Below are 17,161 nucleotides of genomic sequence, written 5' to 3' on the forward strand. Positions count from 1 at the left end.
GTTTTTTGTTTGTTTTTAATCTATAAATGAGAAAGGGTAAAAAGCTGTTTCACAGACCTTTCTAACTGCAGGAAATATTTGTAATAGCCTCAATTAAGATCCAGCCTTGTTTTTTTTTCCTCTTCTATTTTTCAGTGATGAAGCCATGAGGAAAGCTGGTGTTGCCCATAACAAATCTAGCAAAGATATGGAGAGCCATGTGTTTATGAAGGCCAAAACAAGGGTAAGGCTCTATTTGCTTCCAGAAGTTATTTGGTGTCAGAAGTTTGTAATGAATTGCAGAAATAGCAAAGCCAGTGCACTTAAGAATACAGATTTATGTGAAATTTTGATTTTTATGTGCGGCTTCTTTTACCTTGAGGGGAAGTGAGGAGTGGTCTCTGTGAAAGTCTGGCTGTAATTACAGTTCTACACTCTTACCAAATCATAAACTTCTTCCCTGGAGCTTTTATGAGAAATTGGAAAGTGTTGCTGTCTCCAAACAAGTTCTATGTTTGAAATAGAACTTTTCTTGGTGAAAATGTTACAATGCTGATGCCACAAATCTGCACCCACTGCTGGCATCCTCCTGATGAGTTATTTCATGGGTTTGTCTCAGCCTCTGCAACTTCCTACAAATTATGAAGCACACTAAGAAAACATTTCAAAGAATATTTGTCTTTTCAATTCTGACTCTTCTGTCACGTTAGTTTTCCAAGTTATTAATTTACTTGTATTTGTAATATGAATTCAGCTTTAAAAAGAGTTACTGCATAACTCTAACATAATTCAAGGGCTTAAATAATTCAATATGCAAATAAGCAGGTTCTGTCCTTACAAAAAAGGAATTATAGTGGATAAGAAGTGGAGAATGTATGTTGGTTTGTAATATTTGCATATTGTGGTGCTGTTAGTGTGGCTGTCAGGGAGGTTCTTTCCTGGGAATTTTGTGGTTTCTTGGTGTTCTTTTACCATCAACCACAATGACGTGTTAGTGAAAATATTCCTGGTTTGTAAACAGACAGTTCTTGGTATTGAACTGCTCTGAAAAGCCCACACACATTGTGGAGTAAAATCCAGTGTGTTGAGGAAGAATCCTGAAGAACCAAAATGTAATGGTTATTCTGTTTTCATTTCTTATGCTAAAATACTCATTTTTCACCTCTAGGAGGAATATCTTTCTCTTGTGGCCAGGCTCATTATCCATTTCCGAGACATTCGTAAGTAATTTTTTACTTTTGGTTTTATTTTCTTCTCAATTGTGGTTTCTCATTGAATCATCATAAAAGCAAAGTAAATTTTAGGGCTGATTCTTAAAAAGTTGCTTTAAAAATCTTCCTGTAGTATGCATGCCTAATTTATAAATCCTATTTCTTTTATACAACATCTATAATTGAAAAGTATTTGAGAAATTATTTAAACTTGCTGCTTTTCCTCCTTCCTAATTTTTTTCTGTATCTTTGCATCTTTCATATTTTTAAATAGCATTCTGATTACCAAATTGGCTTAGGTTAATGTATTTTATTAGAGCTACAGTAGATAGTGGGGTTTTAAAATTACAATGTGAATATATTTCTTGTAGAGGGTATATCCAGAAGGTCAATGTGACACTATTAACAAAGATGATTCATCATTTTTTCTTTGCAGACAATAAGAAATCTCAAGCCTCAGTCAGTGGTAAGAGTTCCTTTTTTGTTGTTGTTTTCTTCCTTGCCATACTCTCCATTTCTAAATAGAGCAGCTTAGACATCAGGGCTGTGGTTACTAAGAATAAAGCATCTGTGTATTGCCTAGCTGGGATATTAAATGTATTAAATGCTGCTGGAGTAAAGGAAGGGGAGCAGGACAGGGTTGGGGTTGTTCAGTGCTGAGGGTGACAGGCTTGGCCAGTGCTTTGGGTGTAACACTGCAGGCTTCTTTGTGCCCCTGTTTGTACTTCTGTTAGCTCACAGCAATCAGGTTCTGAAAGTACCAGAGTGATAAATAATCTCCTGCTGAGCAGCCCAGGTTCCTGTTGGCTGCTGTGGCTCCCCAGGTGTTGCACCTGAGGCAGAAATATTTGTGGTGCCATTTGCTGAGCTTAGATCTGATCCTGGCTTCTGCCCCTGCGCTCCCTCTCACTGCAGTGGGTGTTAGGGACATAGTGTGGTGCTGTGCTTTTATCCCTCTGCAGGGCAAATGTGCACTCTGGGGTTCATGAACATGCCTCTGGCCTGCTGGGAATTATTTTATAAGTATTCTTGAGAAGGAGGTGGTGTGTGTTCTGTACCTGGTTCATATTGCTTCTGCACCCTGTGTTGTGTTTTGGCCTCTTGAATTGCCTTTCTCTCTCTAATTTCACTTTTCTGTGTGCCCAGCATTCAGATGATGAAAACTGTCTTGAAAGGCACTGAATTTATTCAATGCCTAATAACAGTGATATTAGAGATATAAATGTGTAGCAAAGTCCATCCTCTGCTCTGAGCATTGCTTCTGTGACTTGAGGAGGAAGATCCACAGTGGGACTCCCTTGGTTTTTGAGGTTAAAAGCTTTATATCCTCATGGAGTTTTGTTGGCAGTTTGGCTTGACTTGTGTACCAAGTTGGAGATGGCTGATAAGTATTTAAAATCTGTGTGGAACTTCACAACACGGGAGCATTTTAAATCATCGTCACTCTTTACAGAGAGGCAGAGATGTGCCAGAAGCCTCACAGGCAGGGCAGGGAATCTGATTTTGTCAGGATATTGGGTCTAGTCATGGTCTGAAGTTGCCAGAGCCGAGAGTGGATGATAGAGAGCAGGGGATTGTGGAGAATGGCATGGCTGGCTGCATTTCAGTGTCTGTTTCCTTTGCAGATCCAATGAATGCCCTGCAGAATCTAACAGGGGGTCCTGCAGCAGGGGCACCTGGCATGGGCATGGCCTCCCGAGCTCAGGGGGCACCGATGAGTGGCATGACAGGCCTTGGTCCCATGGCACAGCAGATGAGCCTCCCAGGGCAGCAGCAGCCTCCTGGCACCTCAGCCATGGCCCCTCACGGCATGCCTGGTGTCTCCACAGCTACTCAGCAGAGTAAGTGCTCACTTTGCTTCAGCCACTGAGGTTGTTGGATCAGCTTTGCATAATAAGGCCTTTCCCCAGGGAAAGGGTGCTGAAGAGATGTCACACTAAATGTCATAATAGATGTCATCCTTCTGGCTAAATCAGCCAAGTGAACTCAGAAATAATCGATTTCAAGTACTGCTGCCTAATTGGATAAATGTCTTCCTTAGTATAGCCAGCACAGTGTAGCTGTTGTATGAGAAAGTTCTTTCATCATGCCAGCTTCAGAGCAATGTTTTTTTGAGAACATTGTTTTTGCCTGTGCAAACATGTTCCCATGTTTTCCATGGTAAGATGCTTCCTGCTGCTGACCTCAGTGCACATTTCTTCCTGCACATTTTTACTCTCTACTTACTCTCAATGAAGGGAGAGTGAATTACAAGTTGGTAGTACAAAGTGTAATTAATTCTGCTGTTAATCCATTTGAGGAAGCAGAAGTGTATACTGCTAAGGAAGGACATTAATAAATCTCGCATTATTTGGGTATCATATTTTAAGTCCTGTCTATCTTCTCTTCAGCCCAGCTTCAGCTGCAGCAGATAGCCCAGCAGCAGCAGCAGCAGCAGCAGCAGTTCCAGCAGCAGCAGGTGGCCCTGCAGCAGCAGCAGCAGTTCCAGGCCCAGCAGTCAGCCATGCAGCAGCAGTTCCAGGTGCAGCAGCAGCAGGCGGCGGCCGCGGCCGTGGCGCAGCAGCAGCAGCAGCAGCAGTTGCAGGCTGTGCAGCAGCAGCAGCAGCACATGCTGAAACTGCAGATGCAGCAGCAGCAAAACCAACAGCAGGTGATGGCAAACAGCTCCCGTGGCAAATGTGGTGATGGGTGTGCTGGTTTGAGAGGGAGCCAATAGGAGATCCCAAGTCAGAACTGTGATTTAATGGGGAAATTAAAATTAAATGTAGTAGTACAAAACCATTGACAGAGTGAGAATATGCCCTGCCCCCTGTGTGTCAGGGGGGTGTCCCAGCCCCATCCCAGGGGGGCTCAGCCCTCCTGCAGTGCCAGCTGTGGCTCTGCTGCAGCAGGGATCCTGCACAAGGGGGGAGTTTTCCTCTGCAGCTCCAGGGCTGCTGCAGATGGGCCTGGGCTCCCTCTGGCCATGCAGGGCAGCAGAAAGCTGCTCCTCTGGCAGTGCAGGGGGCAAAGGCTGCTGTGCTGTGCCAGGCCCAGATTGGATCCAGGCAGGAATGCTTGGCTCCTCCCCTGGGCGGAGCATCTCCCCATGGGATGCTGGGGTTGGATCAGCCCTGCAGGGACACTCAGTGGCCATGGACAGCAGAGATCTCCTGGAGGGAGGGTGGGTCATGGAAGAGATAAAGAGCACTGCCCCACCTGGTTTTAACAGATGGTGATAGAATACAAACATTTGGTTACATCTTGCATTGTAACCTAAGACAATCAGTTTCTTGTCAGGTGAGGCTTGGCTTGTGTGGAAGTATCAGCTCTGCCTGTTACTAACACATCTCCACTTCAGGGTAGGGCTTCAGCTTAGATTGGCAGTTTAACTGACAGCAGTATGTTACATGCTGGAGGAAAGGCTTTAAAGATGTTTTGTTGCTTTCTTTTGTCATAGCAATAGGGAATTAAAATCTTTGTCTCTTTCTTTTTATAAATATCAGGCTAGTCTTTCATTCTGACGGAAACTGGGAAAGAATAGCCTTTGAATTACTGTAGCAATAATGGCCGTTTTGTCATTGTGTGACTAATGTGTTGCCACTTTGAAAAATGTGTATGTGTATATATATATATATATATAATCCTTAGGTACAAAAGCAGGGAGGAAACTTCAGCTGTCATATTCTTGTGCAGTTTTTGTTAGGGGGTGATCACATTTGGAAAACTGTATCTGAGGCCATTTGTACAAGAGAAGCTGATGGAGACTTCACCTTTGCTTTTTAAAGTTACAGCAAAGCCTGTCATGTTGCAATGCAGAGTATTTAACCATTGAGGGTTGAGATGCGTGAGGGATGAGTGGATAAAAAGGTTAGGCTTTCCTTTGGGCTTAAAACATCAATCTGATGTATTAGGATTCTGTTTGTTTTTGGTTTATACTATAAAATAACTCTGCTGTTGCATTGCTGGAAGCTTTAACGTGCTGTCTTTTCCTGCTTTTTCAGATGCAGCAGCAACAGCAGCAGCAGCAGCTGCAGCGGATTGCTCAAATGCAGCAGCTGCAGGCAGCACAGGTCATGCAGGCACAGCAGCAGCAGCAACAGCAGCAGCAGATACCACAGCAACAGATACAGCAGCAGGCACCTCAGCAAGTCATGCAACAGCAGATGCAACAGATGCAGCAGCAACAACAGCAGCAGCAGCAGCAGCAACAACAGGTTGCTCAGGCACAGCAGTCTCAGCTCCCACCACAGTCCCAGCCTCAGCCCCAGCCCATGGTGTCTCAGCCTCAGGCAATCTCAGGACAAATTCCCAGCCAGGTTATGCCTGTCACTCTCACACCACAGCAGTTAAAAGCTATGCAGGTAAGGGCTAGAGACTGGCTGATGTTGTTTTGTTATGCCCATCTAGAGAAATAAAACATATATCTGACTTTTGCTGATAATGAAGTAGGAAAACCATAATTTGTTATGATACAGGGTGTTTAAAGGTTTATATCTTGTCCTGCCAATAGAGAACAGTTTTGTACCTAAGAGTTCTGAAAATCTGTGAAAACTGCAGCTAATATTTTAAAAAATAATCTCTTGTCTTGCTCTTGAATGGACAAGTGAAAAAAAGGAAAAGAAAAATACTCTGGTTAAAGAAAAATGACCTCCATGCAGTTTGCTTTTCTAGAACATGAGCAGGTACTGGGGAGTGTTCTAGACTGCAGCCAGTGTTTGCTCTCTGCCATGTTGGGAGATTTGGTCACAGTTTGATGTGCTGTTGTTCCTGCCTTGAAGAGAAGGTGGGCAGGACAATAGTTCTGTTCTGTTGAATCTCTTGCTGGGTCAAAGCTGCAATGGTGCAGCTTTTTGAAGTGTTAGAGTCATTTTAATCTGGGCTGCATAGGTTGCTATTGAACCAAAGCTCAGACCTGTTTTTCTTTGGGCCTTACTGGGGAGGAATGGAGTGTCAGCCACACTTCAGAAATGGATGAGTTGATGTCTCCACTTTGTGAAGTGACATTTAACTACTCCCAGCTGAGCTAGAAGTAGCTAAATGTCATGATTGTCACAGTGACAGATGTAATGAATTTATAAACATTTGCAATGCTGGTCATTGGTAGGCTTGCTAAAAATTTAAGTGCCTATGATTTTTATTCATAAGACCTAATAGTAGAGGTAAGATGTGCAAGAAGTTGTTGAACTGGTTGTGCAGTCTGTGGGAAAACTATTCTAAATGTTTTAAACATGGGAACTTGTTTTCACAAAAAAAAAAATAAATTAAAAACTTCAGTTGGTGAGGCTGGTCTTGTCTCCATACCCCTTTTAATGGGCATAGTCAATGCAGTTGAAACAGGAGTGTCCTCCCCTGCTCAGGTATGCATTTTTACTTTGGGTTCTGTTGTCATCCCCCAGGTCAGAGCCCAGCTGGTGCAGCAGCAGCAGCAGCAGGCAGCAGCAGCAGCAGTGCAGGCAGCTCAGGCCCAGGCTGCTCAGATGGGAGCCTCAGGGCAGGTAAGGGCCCAGTGTCACAGCTCCCAGCCTGTGCCAGGTGCATGCTGGAGATGAGCATGGAGTGGGGTTCTGGTGGTTCCTGGTGAGGGGTCTGACACTGCTCATCCCCTCCATGAAGGGGGTGTGGATTTCTCTGCTGTTTCTCCTTTGCCTGGAGTCAGAGGCAGGATTTCATTGCCAACCTCTCTGTGCATGCTCTCTGTCCCCAGTAGGTTCCAGTGTTGCCTGTACTGACACAGGAATGCACAGATGGTCTCCTGTGGGCACACTACAAGTCTGACTGTTGGTACCTGGAGTGTATCACCTCTTCTTTCATTAGACTCTCCTAGGTGACTGCTGTGTTGTGTAAACTGATTTCTGTACTGTGAATCTTTGCCTGCTCTCTTTAATCACATGTGATTTACCTTCCATCTTCATGTATTGACTAGAAAAAAATAGTATAGATGATGAAATCTCTCTGCACTCCCCTTTCAGTCCTTTCATCTTTCATTTTCTTCTGAGTGAGATGGGCAGTAGATCTAGATGCTCTTGTTCTGGGTGTGAATTGTGAAGAACAAATGGTGTGTGTCACAAGTGCAGAGTTACATGGAAAAAAGAAAAGTGCTGGGTGAAAGCTTGTTGTCTAACATGGTTTTCTATCCTGCAATACACCTGCAGCCCCAGTGGTTGTTTCTTGATGTGTGTCTGGTGTGAAGGAGACATGGGGAAAAAATGGGGAATGGCTTGAGCTGAACCTCTTATCCCATTTTCCACAAGAATGTGGAAGTCTTGTGTGGCTTACCTGTGTAGTGCTTCATATTGAGGCATTTTACAGACAAGGGTAAGTACAAATATCAGCACTCTGTAGATGAAGAGAGAGGCAGACAGATGAAATGAGGCTGACTGGGACTAATGGCAGAATTCTTTATGCATTCCCAGCCATTCCATGGTTTTCAAGCACCATTTCCATTCAGGGCACAAGTCATTTTATAGATTCAGGAAGAAGCTTTTAATGTGGGCTGTGATTCTCCAGTGAACACCTCCCAGGCTTGTACCAGGGACAGTGTCTTGCACCATGGTACCTCTCAGCTGGCCACATCCTTGCTGGTGTGACCACTTTCTGTTTCTGAGTTTCTCCTTTGGCTTGTGTCAGTGTAACACAGGATGTAAAGCTGGGCAGTGGTAAGTACAGCTGGGACAGTGCTGGCAGCAATGCAGAATTCTCTTCCTACAGCTGAAATGTGAATTAAAACTTGTTTGTGTCTTAAATAATTTCCAGGTGGGAGCTGCAGGGACTTAGGCTGACTGGAAGGAGACACTGACTTTATTTTCTTGTTCCTAACTTCAGTGGTGCTCTTTTCAACTCTGAACAGATGGATTGTGTTTATGTAGAGTCAGCTGAATTCCTGCCCCTTTAGTGGCTTCATGTGCCAGTGGCTTAACAGCACAGTGCATTTGGCAAGCTTTGGGTGATGATGACATGGTTGACAGCCAGTTTTGTATTGCAGCTTTATCCAGTCCTGTGTGGGGATTGCTCTTTATCTGCCACACGTGGAGTTTGGGATATTCCACACACAGGTTTTACTCCACTGATGTTCATGCCAGTGCAAGATGAGTCTGCTAAAATTCACCTACCACAATGAAGTCCAATAACTAAATGGGTTTCTTGTACTTGTCTAAATATTTTCTGTATATAATAGGTTTAAGATTGTGGCTGTATATAATATTACAATGCAGCTTCAGTGTTGAGAGTAAGGATTTCCTTTATAAGAAGACTCTTTTAAGACTAGATTTTTGCTTTCTATTTAGTACATTTTTCAGTAGCATCAGCATTTTTAATAAATCTGCTTTGTTTTCTTTATTTGGTTCAGGGAAGTTTTTTTTAGAAACAAACCCTATCTTAATCTTTCCTTGTTACATTTAAACTTAGTCTTTAAGGGCTTTCAGACTGGGAATTTTGCTTGCTGTGGCTGCATTTTTCCTTTTCCATAAAGTTTCTGTAAATCCTTTTTACATCAAAGCAAAAGCAGTGCCAGGTTTAAACGTGGATTCATGTGAGAAATTCTCTGAAGTTATAAAGACCCCACAGAGGTCAGTGTCACCCTGCTCCAGTCCTTGTGAGCATCTAAGAGACCTACACAAAATCCATGCAGCACCAAGGAAAAAGATCTGTAATCAACTGCAGTTAAGTGTGAGTAAAGTTCAAGTAAAGTATGAGTAAAGTGAAGTCACTGCAATTCCCTCAGGTGCTCAGGATGCAGAGTGGCTGATGCTGACTGAAAATCTGAGCTGCCTTTGGCACTGTAACACATGTGCTCACCAGAAGCTGTGTATTTATAGGCTGCTGAATGTTTGGTTGTTAAATAAAAGAAGGTTGCAGGCTCTGGATTCTATTTGTTCTATTCCAATTCATTTTTATCAAATAATGAGGTTTGTAGCTTACTTTGGAGGGAGATCCTCTTCTTGCTCACTGATTTATCTCAATTTACAGGGTCTGGAATTTTACCTCAGAACAATCAATTTCACTTGTGGAGGAAGATATGTGTTCAGTTAAAATCTTAAAAGTACTTAAACATTTCTGCTTGTGTTCTTATTTTACAAGAAGAGTAACTCCTTTATGGACATACTACTTTGGAATCCCATTTCCTGACTCCTTTATCAAGGGGTCATGGGTTTTGTAAATATAACTGAGCTGGAGAGTGGGGGAAAATAGTTTGCTTTTGTTAAGAGAGTGGAATTGGTGTCATTTTATATATGTATTTCCTTTCCAGAGCACACATTTAAAAAAATACAAAAAATCCTAACCCAAAATTGGAAGCATGTGCACTCATTTGACCAACCACAATACTATAAACAGCTGAAAACCTTGAATTGGAGTTTGTCATGCTGGTGTTCAGTGGTTTGCCAGACACTTAACCTGTGAATATTCTTCTAATTTCCTTTGCCTCAGTGGAAGTAATGTAAATCTTCACTTTTTGGTGGTGTGGCTTCAGAAACTTGCCCAAGATGGGACATGTGGGTCACCACAACCTGCCTGGGATTGCACAGCTCCAGAGATCTGTGTGCACTCACCAGGGTCTGAGATGGGGTGATTGTGCCTGAAAGGGTATTCCCCTCCCACCCCAGCAATCCCCCCTTTTATTTTTGGTTTTGTTAGGGTTATGTTGCTTCACCAGCTCTCATGTTGACACTGTAGCTCTTCACTGCACTCCTGGCATCCCTGTGCTCCGTGGCACTGCTGGGTTGTTGTGTTTGCTCTGCAGCTGCTGCATGCTGTGTGTGCACGTGTGCATGTGTGTGTGTGTCTGAGGCACCCCCCTGTTCCCCTTTGAAATCCTGTCTCTGACCATCCCTCTTTGCTGGATGGAAAGGGACTGCATTGCTCTGATGTTGTCAACTAACAGCTGTGCTGAATTTGACACTGTTTTCTTTATCAGTTATTGCTTTCTTTTTTTCAGTCTTGCTATGTTGTATTTAATTTTATTTATTTTTAACAATTGTAAGCACATGCATTCTTTGACTCTAGAGATGTGTTGCTGGCTGCTTCAGTCCATTTACATAAACCCCCAGCAGGAGTGCCCCAAACCCTTTACAGGAAAGGAGACTACATTAGGTCAGTTAGGATTGTGTAGGATTTTCCCTTTATGTAGGGAAAAAAGGTAGCTCAGAGAACTTTTCTGTAGATATTTGAAGCTCCAAAGAGAAGCTTTTTCACTGATAAATGAATCTGCTAAAGCTACCTGAATACTACCTCAAATATATGCTGTATTTGTTGTAAATTCTCAGTATGTGGGGTAATATCAAATTTTAATTAGCAGAGGGTTATATAGATATAAAAAATTAAATCTTTGTGGCTCATGCAGGCTGAAAGGTACTTTAGACACTGCAGAGCAGCACAGTCCCAATACTATTTTAAAATAAAAATTGATTCTAATGCTCACCTTTATCATTTACCCTAAATTATTGTACTTTAGGGTGTGCTCACTCTATACAGCTGGAGAATCAAAAAGCTTGAGGAAAATCACGGACTCAGAAAAATTTAGCACACCTTAGTAGTAGAAGGTGTGCTTCTGACAAATACAGAAGGTGTGCATTTGGCAAATACACATTTGTCAAAATTATGGTAATTAAAAAAGTATACTTGACTTATTGTATGGGTTATAAAAGGAAGGAAATAGATTTTTCAAAGCTAGAAGTCCTTTTTGTCATCTTTGGCATTGTTGTAGTGGCACAGGTTGGGCTGGTGTGCAATTTGCTCACTGTGGGGCAGTGCACTGCCAGCTGCTGCTGAGCTGTGTGACAAAATGTCCTGTGACAGAGGGGACATGGCCAGCACTGCTGAACCCGTGGGGCCCACAGTGGGGAAAGCACACCAGAAACCTGTGGCATTATAGAGCTTCTTACATGGAGAGCTTCTGACAGCAGAGAGCTTATTCCCAAGGATTGGAGGACGTATTTCCAAAGATTGGAGGAAGTATTTCCAAAGATTGGAGAGCTTATTTCCAAAGATTGGAGGACGTATTTCCAAAGATTGGAGGAAGTATTTCCAAAGATTGGAGAGCTTATTTCCAAAGATTGGAGGACGTATTTCCAAAGATTGGAGAGCTTATTTCCAAAGATTGAAGGACGTATTTCCAAAGATTGGAGGACTTATTTCCAAAGATTGGAGAACTTATTTCCAAAGATTGGAGAGTTTATTTCCAAAGATTGAAGGACGTATTTCCAAAGATTGGAGGAAGTATTTCCAAAGATTGGAGGATTTATTTCCAAAGATTGGAGGACTTACTTCCAAAGATTGGAGGACGTATTTCCAAAGATTGGAGGACTTATTTCCAAAGATTGGAGGACTTACTTCCAAAGATTGGAGGATTTATTTCCAAAGATTGGAGGATTTATTTCCAAAGATTGGAGGACTTACTTCCAAAGATTGGAGGACTTATTTCCAAAGATTGGAGGAAGTATTTCCAAAGATTGGAGGAAGTATTTCCAAAGATTGGAGGAAGTATTTCCAAAGATTGGAGGAAGTATTTCCAAAGATTGGAGGAAGTATTTCCAAAGATTGGAGGAAGTATTTCCAAAGATTGGAGGAAGTATTTCCAAAGATTGGAGGAAGTATTTCCAAAGATTGGAGGAAGTATTTCCAAAGATTGGAGAGCTTATTTCCAGAGATTGGAGGACCTATTTCCAAAGATTGGAGGACTTCAAGATGTCAGGAAAAATTAAGGAAAGGCTCTTTATGGAAATGACAGGATAGTCAGCCCCTGAGCCATGAATCAGGCTGTCCATGGGCTCTGTCAGGGTACCAGGGGTTCATGAGGTGCTCTCTGAAGATGGAGAGGAGGAGTGTAAGAAGGAGTTGCATTTCCAGGCCAGCAGGGCAGGTTAACCCTTTAGAGAAAAGCTCACTAACCTCCCCTCCACGCTCCCCCTCCCCAGCCCCCGCAGGCTGCATGTGCTTCTCATCCTGCCGGTGCACTGCATTTCTTGTTTTGCGATTACTTTTGTCTGTTGTCCCTCTGTCCTCAAAGATGATCACCGCACCCCTGGCCCGAGGCGGGATGCAAATCCGACCACGGTTCCCGCCTGCCCCCGCGGTGCCGGCTCCACCTCCAAGCTCCGTGCCCTTGGGCGGACAGCCGATGCCACAGGTATTTACTGGGTCACAGCCTCGGGCACAGCTGCCCTGCCCGGCAACGGGAATGGGCACTTGTGCATCAAACTGTGAACTTGCTGCTGTACTCAGAGTGTTGGTGTGGTTTTTGTGGATACTTTTTTATTTTAAGTGCGAGGTTTTCTTGGGATAGCAAATAAAGCTTTTTTTTTTTTAAGTGGGGTAGATATTTATTTTAACATTTAAAACTTTGCCTGTTGGGACCCAGGACATTCCTCTGGCTGCCCTGGAGGACTCAGTACCCTGGCAAGGGGCTTAGACACCTTGGCGCAGAGTCACAAACACCTGTGCCTTTGATTTTAGCCCATGGAAACAGTTACCAACTTTGTGTGAAGATTTACAAGCCACAAGAGTTTGAGTAGAATGATAGTTAGTTTGTCATAGGGTGAAAAAGTAGAATTTTGGGGATTTAGAATGGGGGTTCAAGAGGCAAAATGGAGGAATCTGGGCATGTCCTGTCTTTCTCCTTCTTGTCCTCCATCTTCTGCTGTCGTGGTGGCACTTCATGATTGGTTTAGAGTAGAGACAGACTGTCTAACATAGGTGATAGTTATTGGAAAATTATTGTAAATAAAGTACAGGTAGTTCTTAGTATAAAAAGCCAACACCACCCCAAGGGCAGGGACTGTGCCACAAACTGACCTGCTGGACAGATCACAGCGGGTCAGAGAAGGAATGTAAAGATAAGAGAAAATAAACAGCCTTGAAAAGCAGAACCGAGGAATCTCAACTTCTTTGGTCATGGGGCTGGGAAAAAAAGAGACTTTCTAACACCTCAGGAGCCATCTCAACCACAGAAACCTGAGATGTGCTGTGTTCAGAATTGATTCAAGCCTCAGATTACAGGTCCACACTCCACGAGTGTGCATCTCTGAGTGTTGCAGGTCAGCACTGCAGTGTCCCTGGCTGAGCTGTGCCCAGGACCTTGCTTGGCCTTTGTTCATGTACAGGTGATTCTTGTGGTATTAAACCTGGCTCATGCAGTTTGAGCAGCTTTGGCATGGCATCAGGGACCCAGAAGAATTTGAGCTGTTGTTTTTCGGCAGGCTGGCAGCTCCTATCCAGCTGCTGCTGGAAAATGCACCAGGTCAGAGCACTTCATTTCCTCTCAGGAGTTTGCAAAGGCACTGACAGTGACCAGAAAGATTCTGCAGTCCCAGGCAAACACATCTGTTGTCATTTCTGCTTGAGGATGGATGCTCTTTTCAATCCAGGGCAGTGTGTATGTTAATTTACACAAACCCCAGCCCTAGCTGTGGAGTCAGAGGGGAATTTGTGCTTTGGTCACTGTAGCAGTTAATACTGACTGAGAAAATCATCACCCATTTGAAATATCCACAATATTTGAGGCTTTCTCATGGATATTTTATTTTTGCTTCTATTTAATACTTGACTGATAGCAAAAGGCTTCTAGTTACAATATTATATCTAGTTACAATATTATATCTACTTACAATATTGTATCTAGTTACAAGTTATATCTAGTTACAAGGCTTCTATTCACAATATTTGAGGCTTTCTCATGGATATTTTATTTTTGCTTCTATTTAATACTTGACTGATAGCAAAAGGCTTCTAGTTACAATATTATATCTAGTTACAATATTATATCTAGTTACAAGTTATATCTAGTTACAAGGCTTCTATCCACAATATTTGAGGCTTTCTCATGGATATTTAAGTATTAGTTTTGCTTCTATTTAACACTTTACTGATAGCAAAAGGCTTCTAGTTCAGACATTCAGTGATGGGGTGATCTTTGAGCACTGCCAGTGTCACTGAGGAGCTCTGGCTCCTGACACCAGTGAGCTGCTCATCAGAAATGTCTCAGTAGCATGCCAGGGAGTGGGAAGGTGATGTAGAAGCTGAACAACTGGTCAAAGCAGAAAAATAAGAGAAATTTTTCATGAGCAATGATTGTAGTGAAAATGGTTCTGAAGCAGGTGCTGGGGTGAGTGAGTGGTTCATGGTTTACTGCAAATACTTGACAGCTCTGGACCAGCATGAATCTCTGGCATTGTCTGCCAAAACACTTGGTTCAGGCTCTAGGTAGATTAGAAATTAGAAATGTTGTCTTTTACATCTCTTAATTTTATAAAATGCTAAACTGCTGCTGTCTGCTGGGTGTAACTTCCTGCTCATCAGAGCCCTTGCAGCTGCTGACAACAGGAGTGAAGGGCTGTAGCAGGTATGTGGTTATTGATCACTCATTTCAGAGCATCAAAATCCATTTAGATGTGCTGACAGGTAGTTCAGGGTGTATTTTCTCTTTAGAAAAGAATCTTGGTGTTGCACTGAGGAAAGCTTTTCAACAGAAGGACCAGATATGATATCAATACCTTGTGGCTATTTATTTTTACCCCATATAACAAAACAGTCTGGCCTTTTTTATCACAATACTCATTAGATTCTGCAGTGAGTTTATTTGTTTGGTTGGGGTTTTCTGCTTCTTACAGTCTTTTCAAACAATACAAAAATTACTGATATGAGGCTTTATTCCACAACCACCTGGTGTTTTGATGTACAACAGAGCCAGAACTGAGAGCCCTTCCCAGCCTTATCTCCTGAGTGCTGTTCTGTGCCTGAGACTCAGCAAACTGGAGCTGGAACTCACAGCTGGCTCTATCTTCCAGGACAGTGCTCTGAGCACTAAGCTTTGGGTTAGTGGGTGTAAATGCAATCTTTTATCATGCAAGCCTAAGTTCCTTATGGGTAGGACTTCAGAAAATGAGAGTGTGTGTCATGATCAGGTCACTGTAGAGGCACAGAGCAGATTGATGCTCATGGGCTGCAGTAGCTGTCCATGGACATGATTTATGTGCAGAAATTCACATCCCTCAGTGAAAAATGTGTGCTTGGGTTTCCTTGTGTCTGCTGAAGATGCAGGGTGTACAAATGAGCACTAACCATGGCCCAACTCTGGAGCTGAATGCATTCAGTGGAGTTAAAACTCTGGAGGAGGGGAGTTTTTGTCTTTTGGGTTCATAGCTATTTTTGTAGTGTGTTTGTTTGTTTTTCTTATTTTTTAAGCCTTCTTTTTACTCAGCTGCAAAGAGCATTCCCTAGAAGTTGAAATTTCATTAAATTGTTACAGTCTTAATCTTTATCCTACAAACAATGTAGAAGCCTAAATCTGAAATCATCTTTAAACTTGTTCTGAAGTGATGTGGCCAATGAACTGCTGTCAAATAAAACCAAGACAGTAAGTTCAGAACTGCACATTTCTGAATGCACGTTTTTGAAAATATCACAATTTTGCTTACTGTTAAGCATTGGCCTTTGCTGTTCTGAAATGAAGGTGGCAGAGAGCAAACCTGGAAAAGAGGAAATCTGTTTGCCTGTGCAAGTATTTGGATGAGAAGGGGTAGTGCAAAAATTGCAGTTCATCCAGTGCTTTTGTGCACAGTAAATGCTGCGTGTCCTTTCCTTCACTTTTCTGCAGCATTTGTAAATTAATGTAAATAATATCCTTGGTGCTGAATTACACACAGCAACTTAAATCTGGCAGAAAACCTAATGAGATATTTCTCTTTCCTTCCCAAAACACAAGGCTTTAAGTGTTCAGAAGTCCTTTTTGTAACCAATTTGAGACACTTAACAGGGACCTGATTTTCAGGAAGACATGAACCACTCCAGGTGGTGTTAGTCTGACTTGATGAGAAATGGGTGCAGTACCCATAGGGGTAAATTCCAAATCCCTTTCTGTCTGATAGCACATTAAATGGTCTTGTGAAGGATCAGGGAATGCTCTTTGCAGTGTCCATCCTTCCTTCCACACGTGGTGTCTGCAGGAGGCAAACTGTGCCTTTCAGCCTCAGAAAGGCTTTTCCAGCTGTTGAGGAGAGATGTGCTGGTAAAAAACCCACCTCCTTTGGAGAACAGAAGCCCAGGCTCTGTAGTTTTGGTTATGGAGAAAAGGAAGATATTTAATTTCAGCCTCACTTGTTCCATGTATTAATATTAACTTTGTGTGAGAGGTTGCAAAGGTACTGGGGTTATTGAAGATTAAAAAAATCATAGTGTGTCAGGCTGCATTTGGTTTTGAGCTGTTCTGTAATGGGTGACAAACTGGTGTCTTCAAGATGAGTAGTTTTACACTGAGCTGGGATTGTCTGTGCCTTTTTGGAGGGGAACATGACCTTTTGCATGGCTGCAGTGTGAGGCACCAAGCAGAGCAGCTCCTGTTGCAGTCAGTGTGTCCATGCAGAAGCAGACAATGCAATATTTTTCAGTGTGCTAAATATCTTGTCCTCTGCATACAGCTGGGTTATTTAACAAGAGAGTGAATGGCAACACCAGTTTGCAGTGCCTGTGATGTGCCTGGGACTTGTGGGTTTACTGGAACCTTCCCTTAAAAATGGTTTAGACTGAGGGAAAGAGTTGTTAATTCCAAGGTGTTCATCAGTGACTTACAGAATGGACAATGGGTTAATGAGCCACAATCTCTGCAGGCTAATTCCATTTATCTTTGTATGTCCTGATTTATAGCCTCAAGTCATAAGAACTCTGCATGCTCCTTAAACAAATGTGATCACTCAATACTTGCATTACTGTCCCATGCCTCTGCCATTGCACAGGTTTTCTTGTTTGGTTTTAAGTGATTAAGGGGAAAAATGTGAATTAGAACAAATGTGAGAAGTTGCTCAAATTTTAGTGTTCCTCTGGCACTGCAGGGTGTACAGAATAAACTTGGTTGTTTGGTGCTGTTCTGGAATGCTCTTACTTGCCTTTTTGTCCTTTAGGCACACCTCATCATTCTCCAAAGGTCAGAAAGCTGCTTCATTTTTATTCCACCCAGCTGCTCAGTTTGGAGTTTTTATCTCAACCCAGATTTTCAGTATTTA

The 17,161-nt window shown here is 42.6% G+C and overlaps 1 protein-coding gene across 4 annotated transcripts in view; it reads left to right on the forward strand.

Moving 5' to 3' along the window:
- The window catches only part of MED15 (mediator complex subunit 15), a 28,163-nt gene that overhangs the window by 4,797 nt on the left and 6,205 nt on the right, over positions 1-17,161 (forward strand). For 2 of the 4 annotated variants that reach the window (XM_063173206.1, XM_063173207.1), the window contains exons 2-9: positions 136-223; positions 1,148-1,199; positions 1,627-1,656; positions 2,816-3,031; positions 3,581-3,840; positions 5,174-5,533; positions 6,569-6,667; positions 12,175-12,294. In XM_063173206.1, the coding sequence (XP_063029276.1) occupies positions 136-223; positions 1,148-1,199; positions 1,627-1,656; positions 2,816-3,031; positions 3,581-3,840; positions 5,174-5,533; positions 6,569-6,667; positions 12,175-12,294 (1,225 nt within the window). The remainder of the gene's footprint in view (positions 1-135; positions 224-1,147; positions 1,200-1,626; positions 1,657-2,815; positions 3,032-3,580; positions 3,841-5,173; positions 5,534-6,568; positions 6,668-12,174; positions 12,295-17,161) is intronic. The other 2 variants (XM_063173209.1, XM_063173210.1) reach the window with 2 other exon arrangements.

This window comes from Melospiza melodia, chromosome 20 (genome assembly GCF_035770615.1).
Source record: "Melospiza melodia melodia isolate bMelMel2 chromosome 20, bMelMel2.pri, whole genome shotgun sequence".
Taxonomy (NCBI): domain Eukaryota; kingdom Metazoa; phylum Chordata; class Aves; order Passeriformes; family Passerellidae; genus Melospiza; species Melospiza melodia.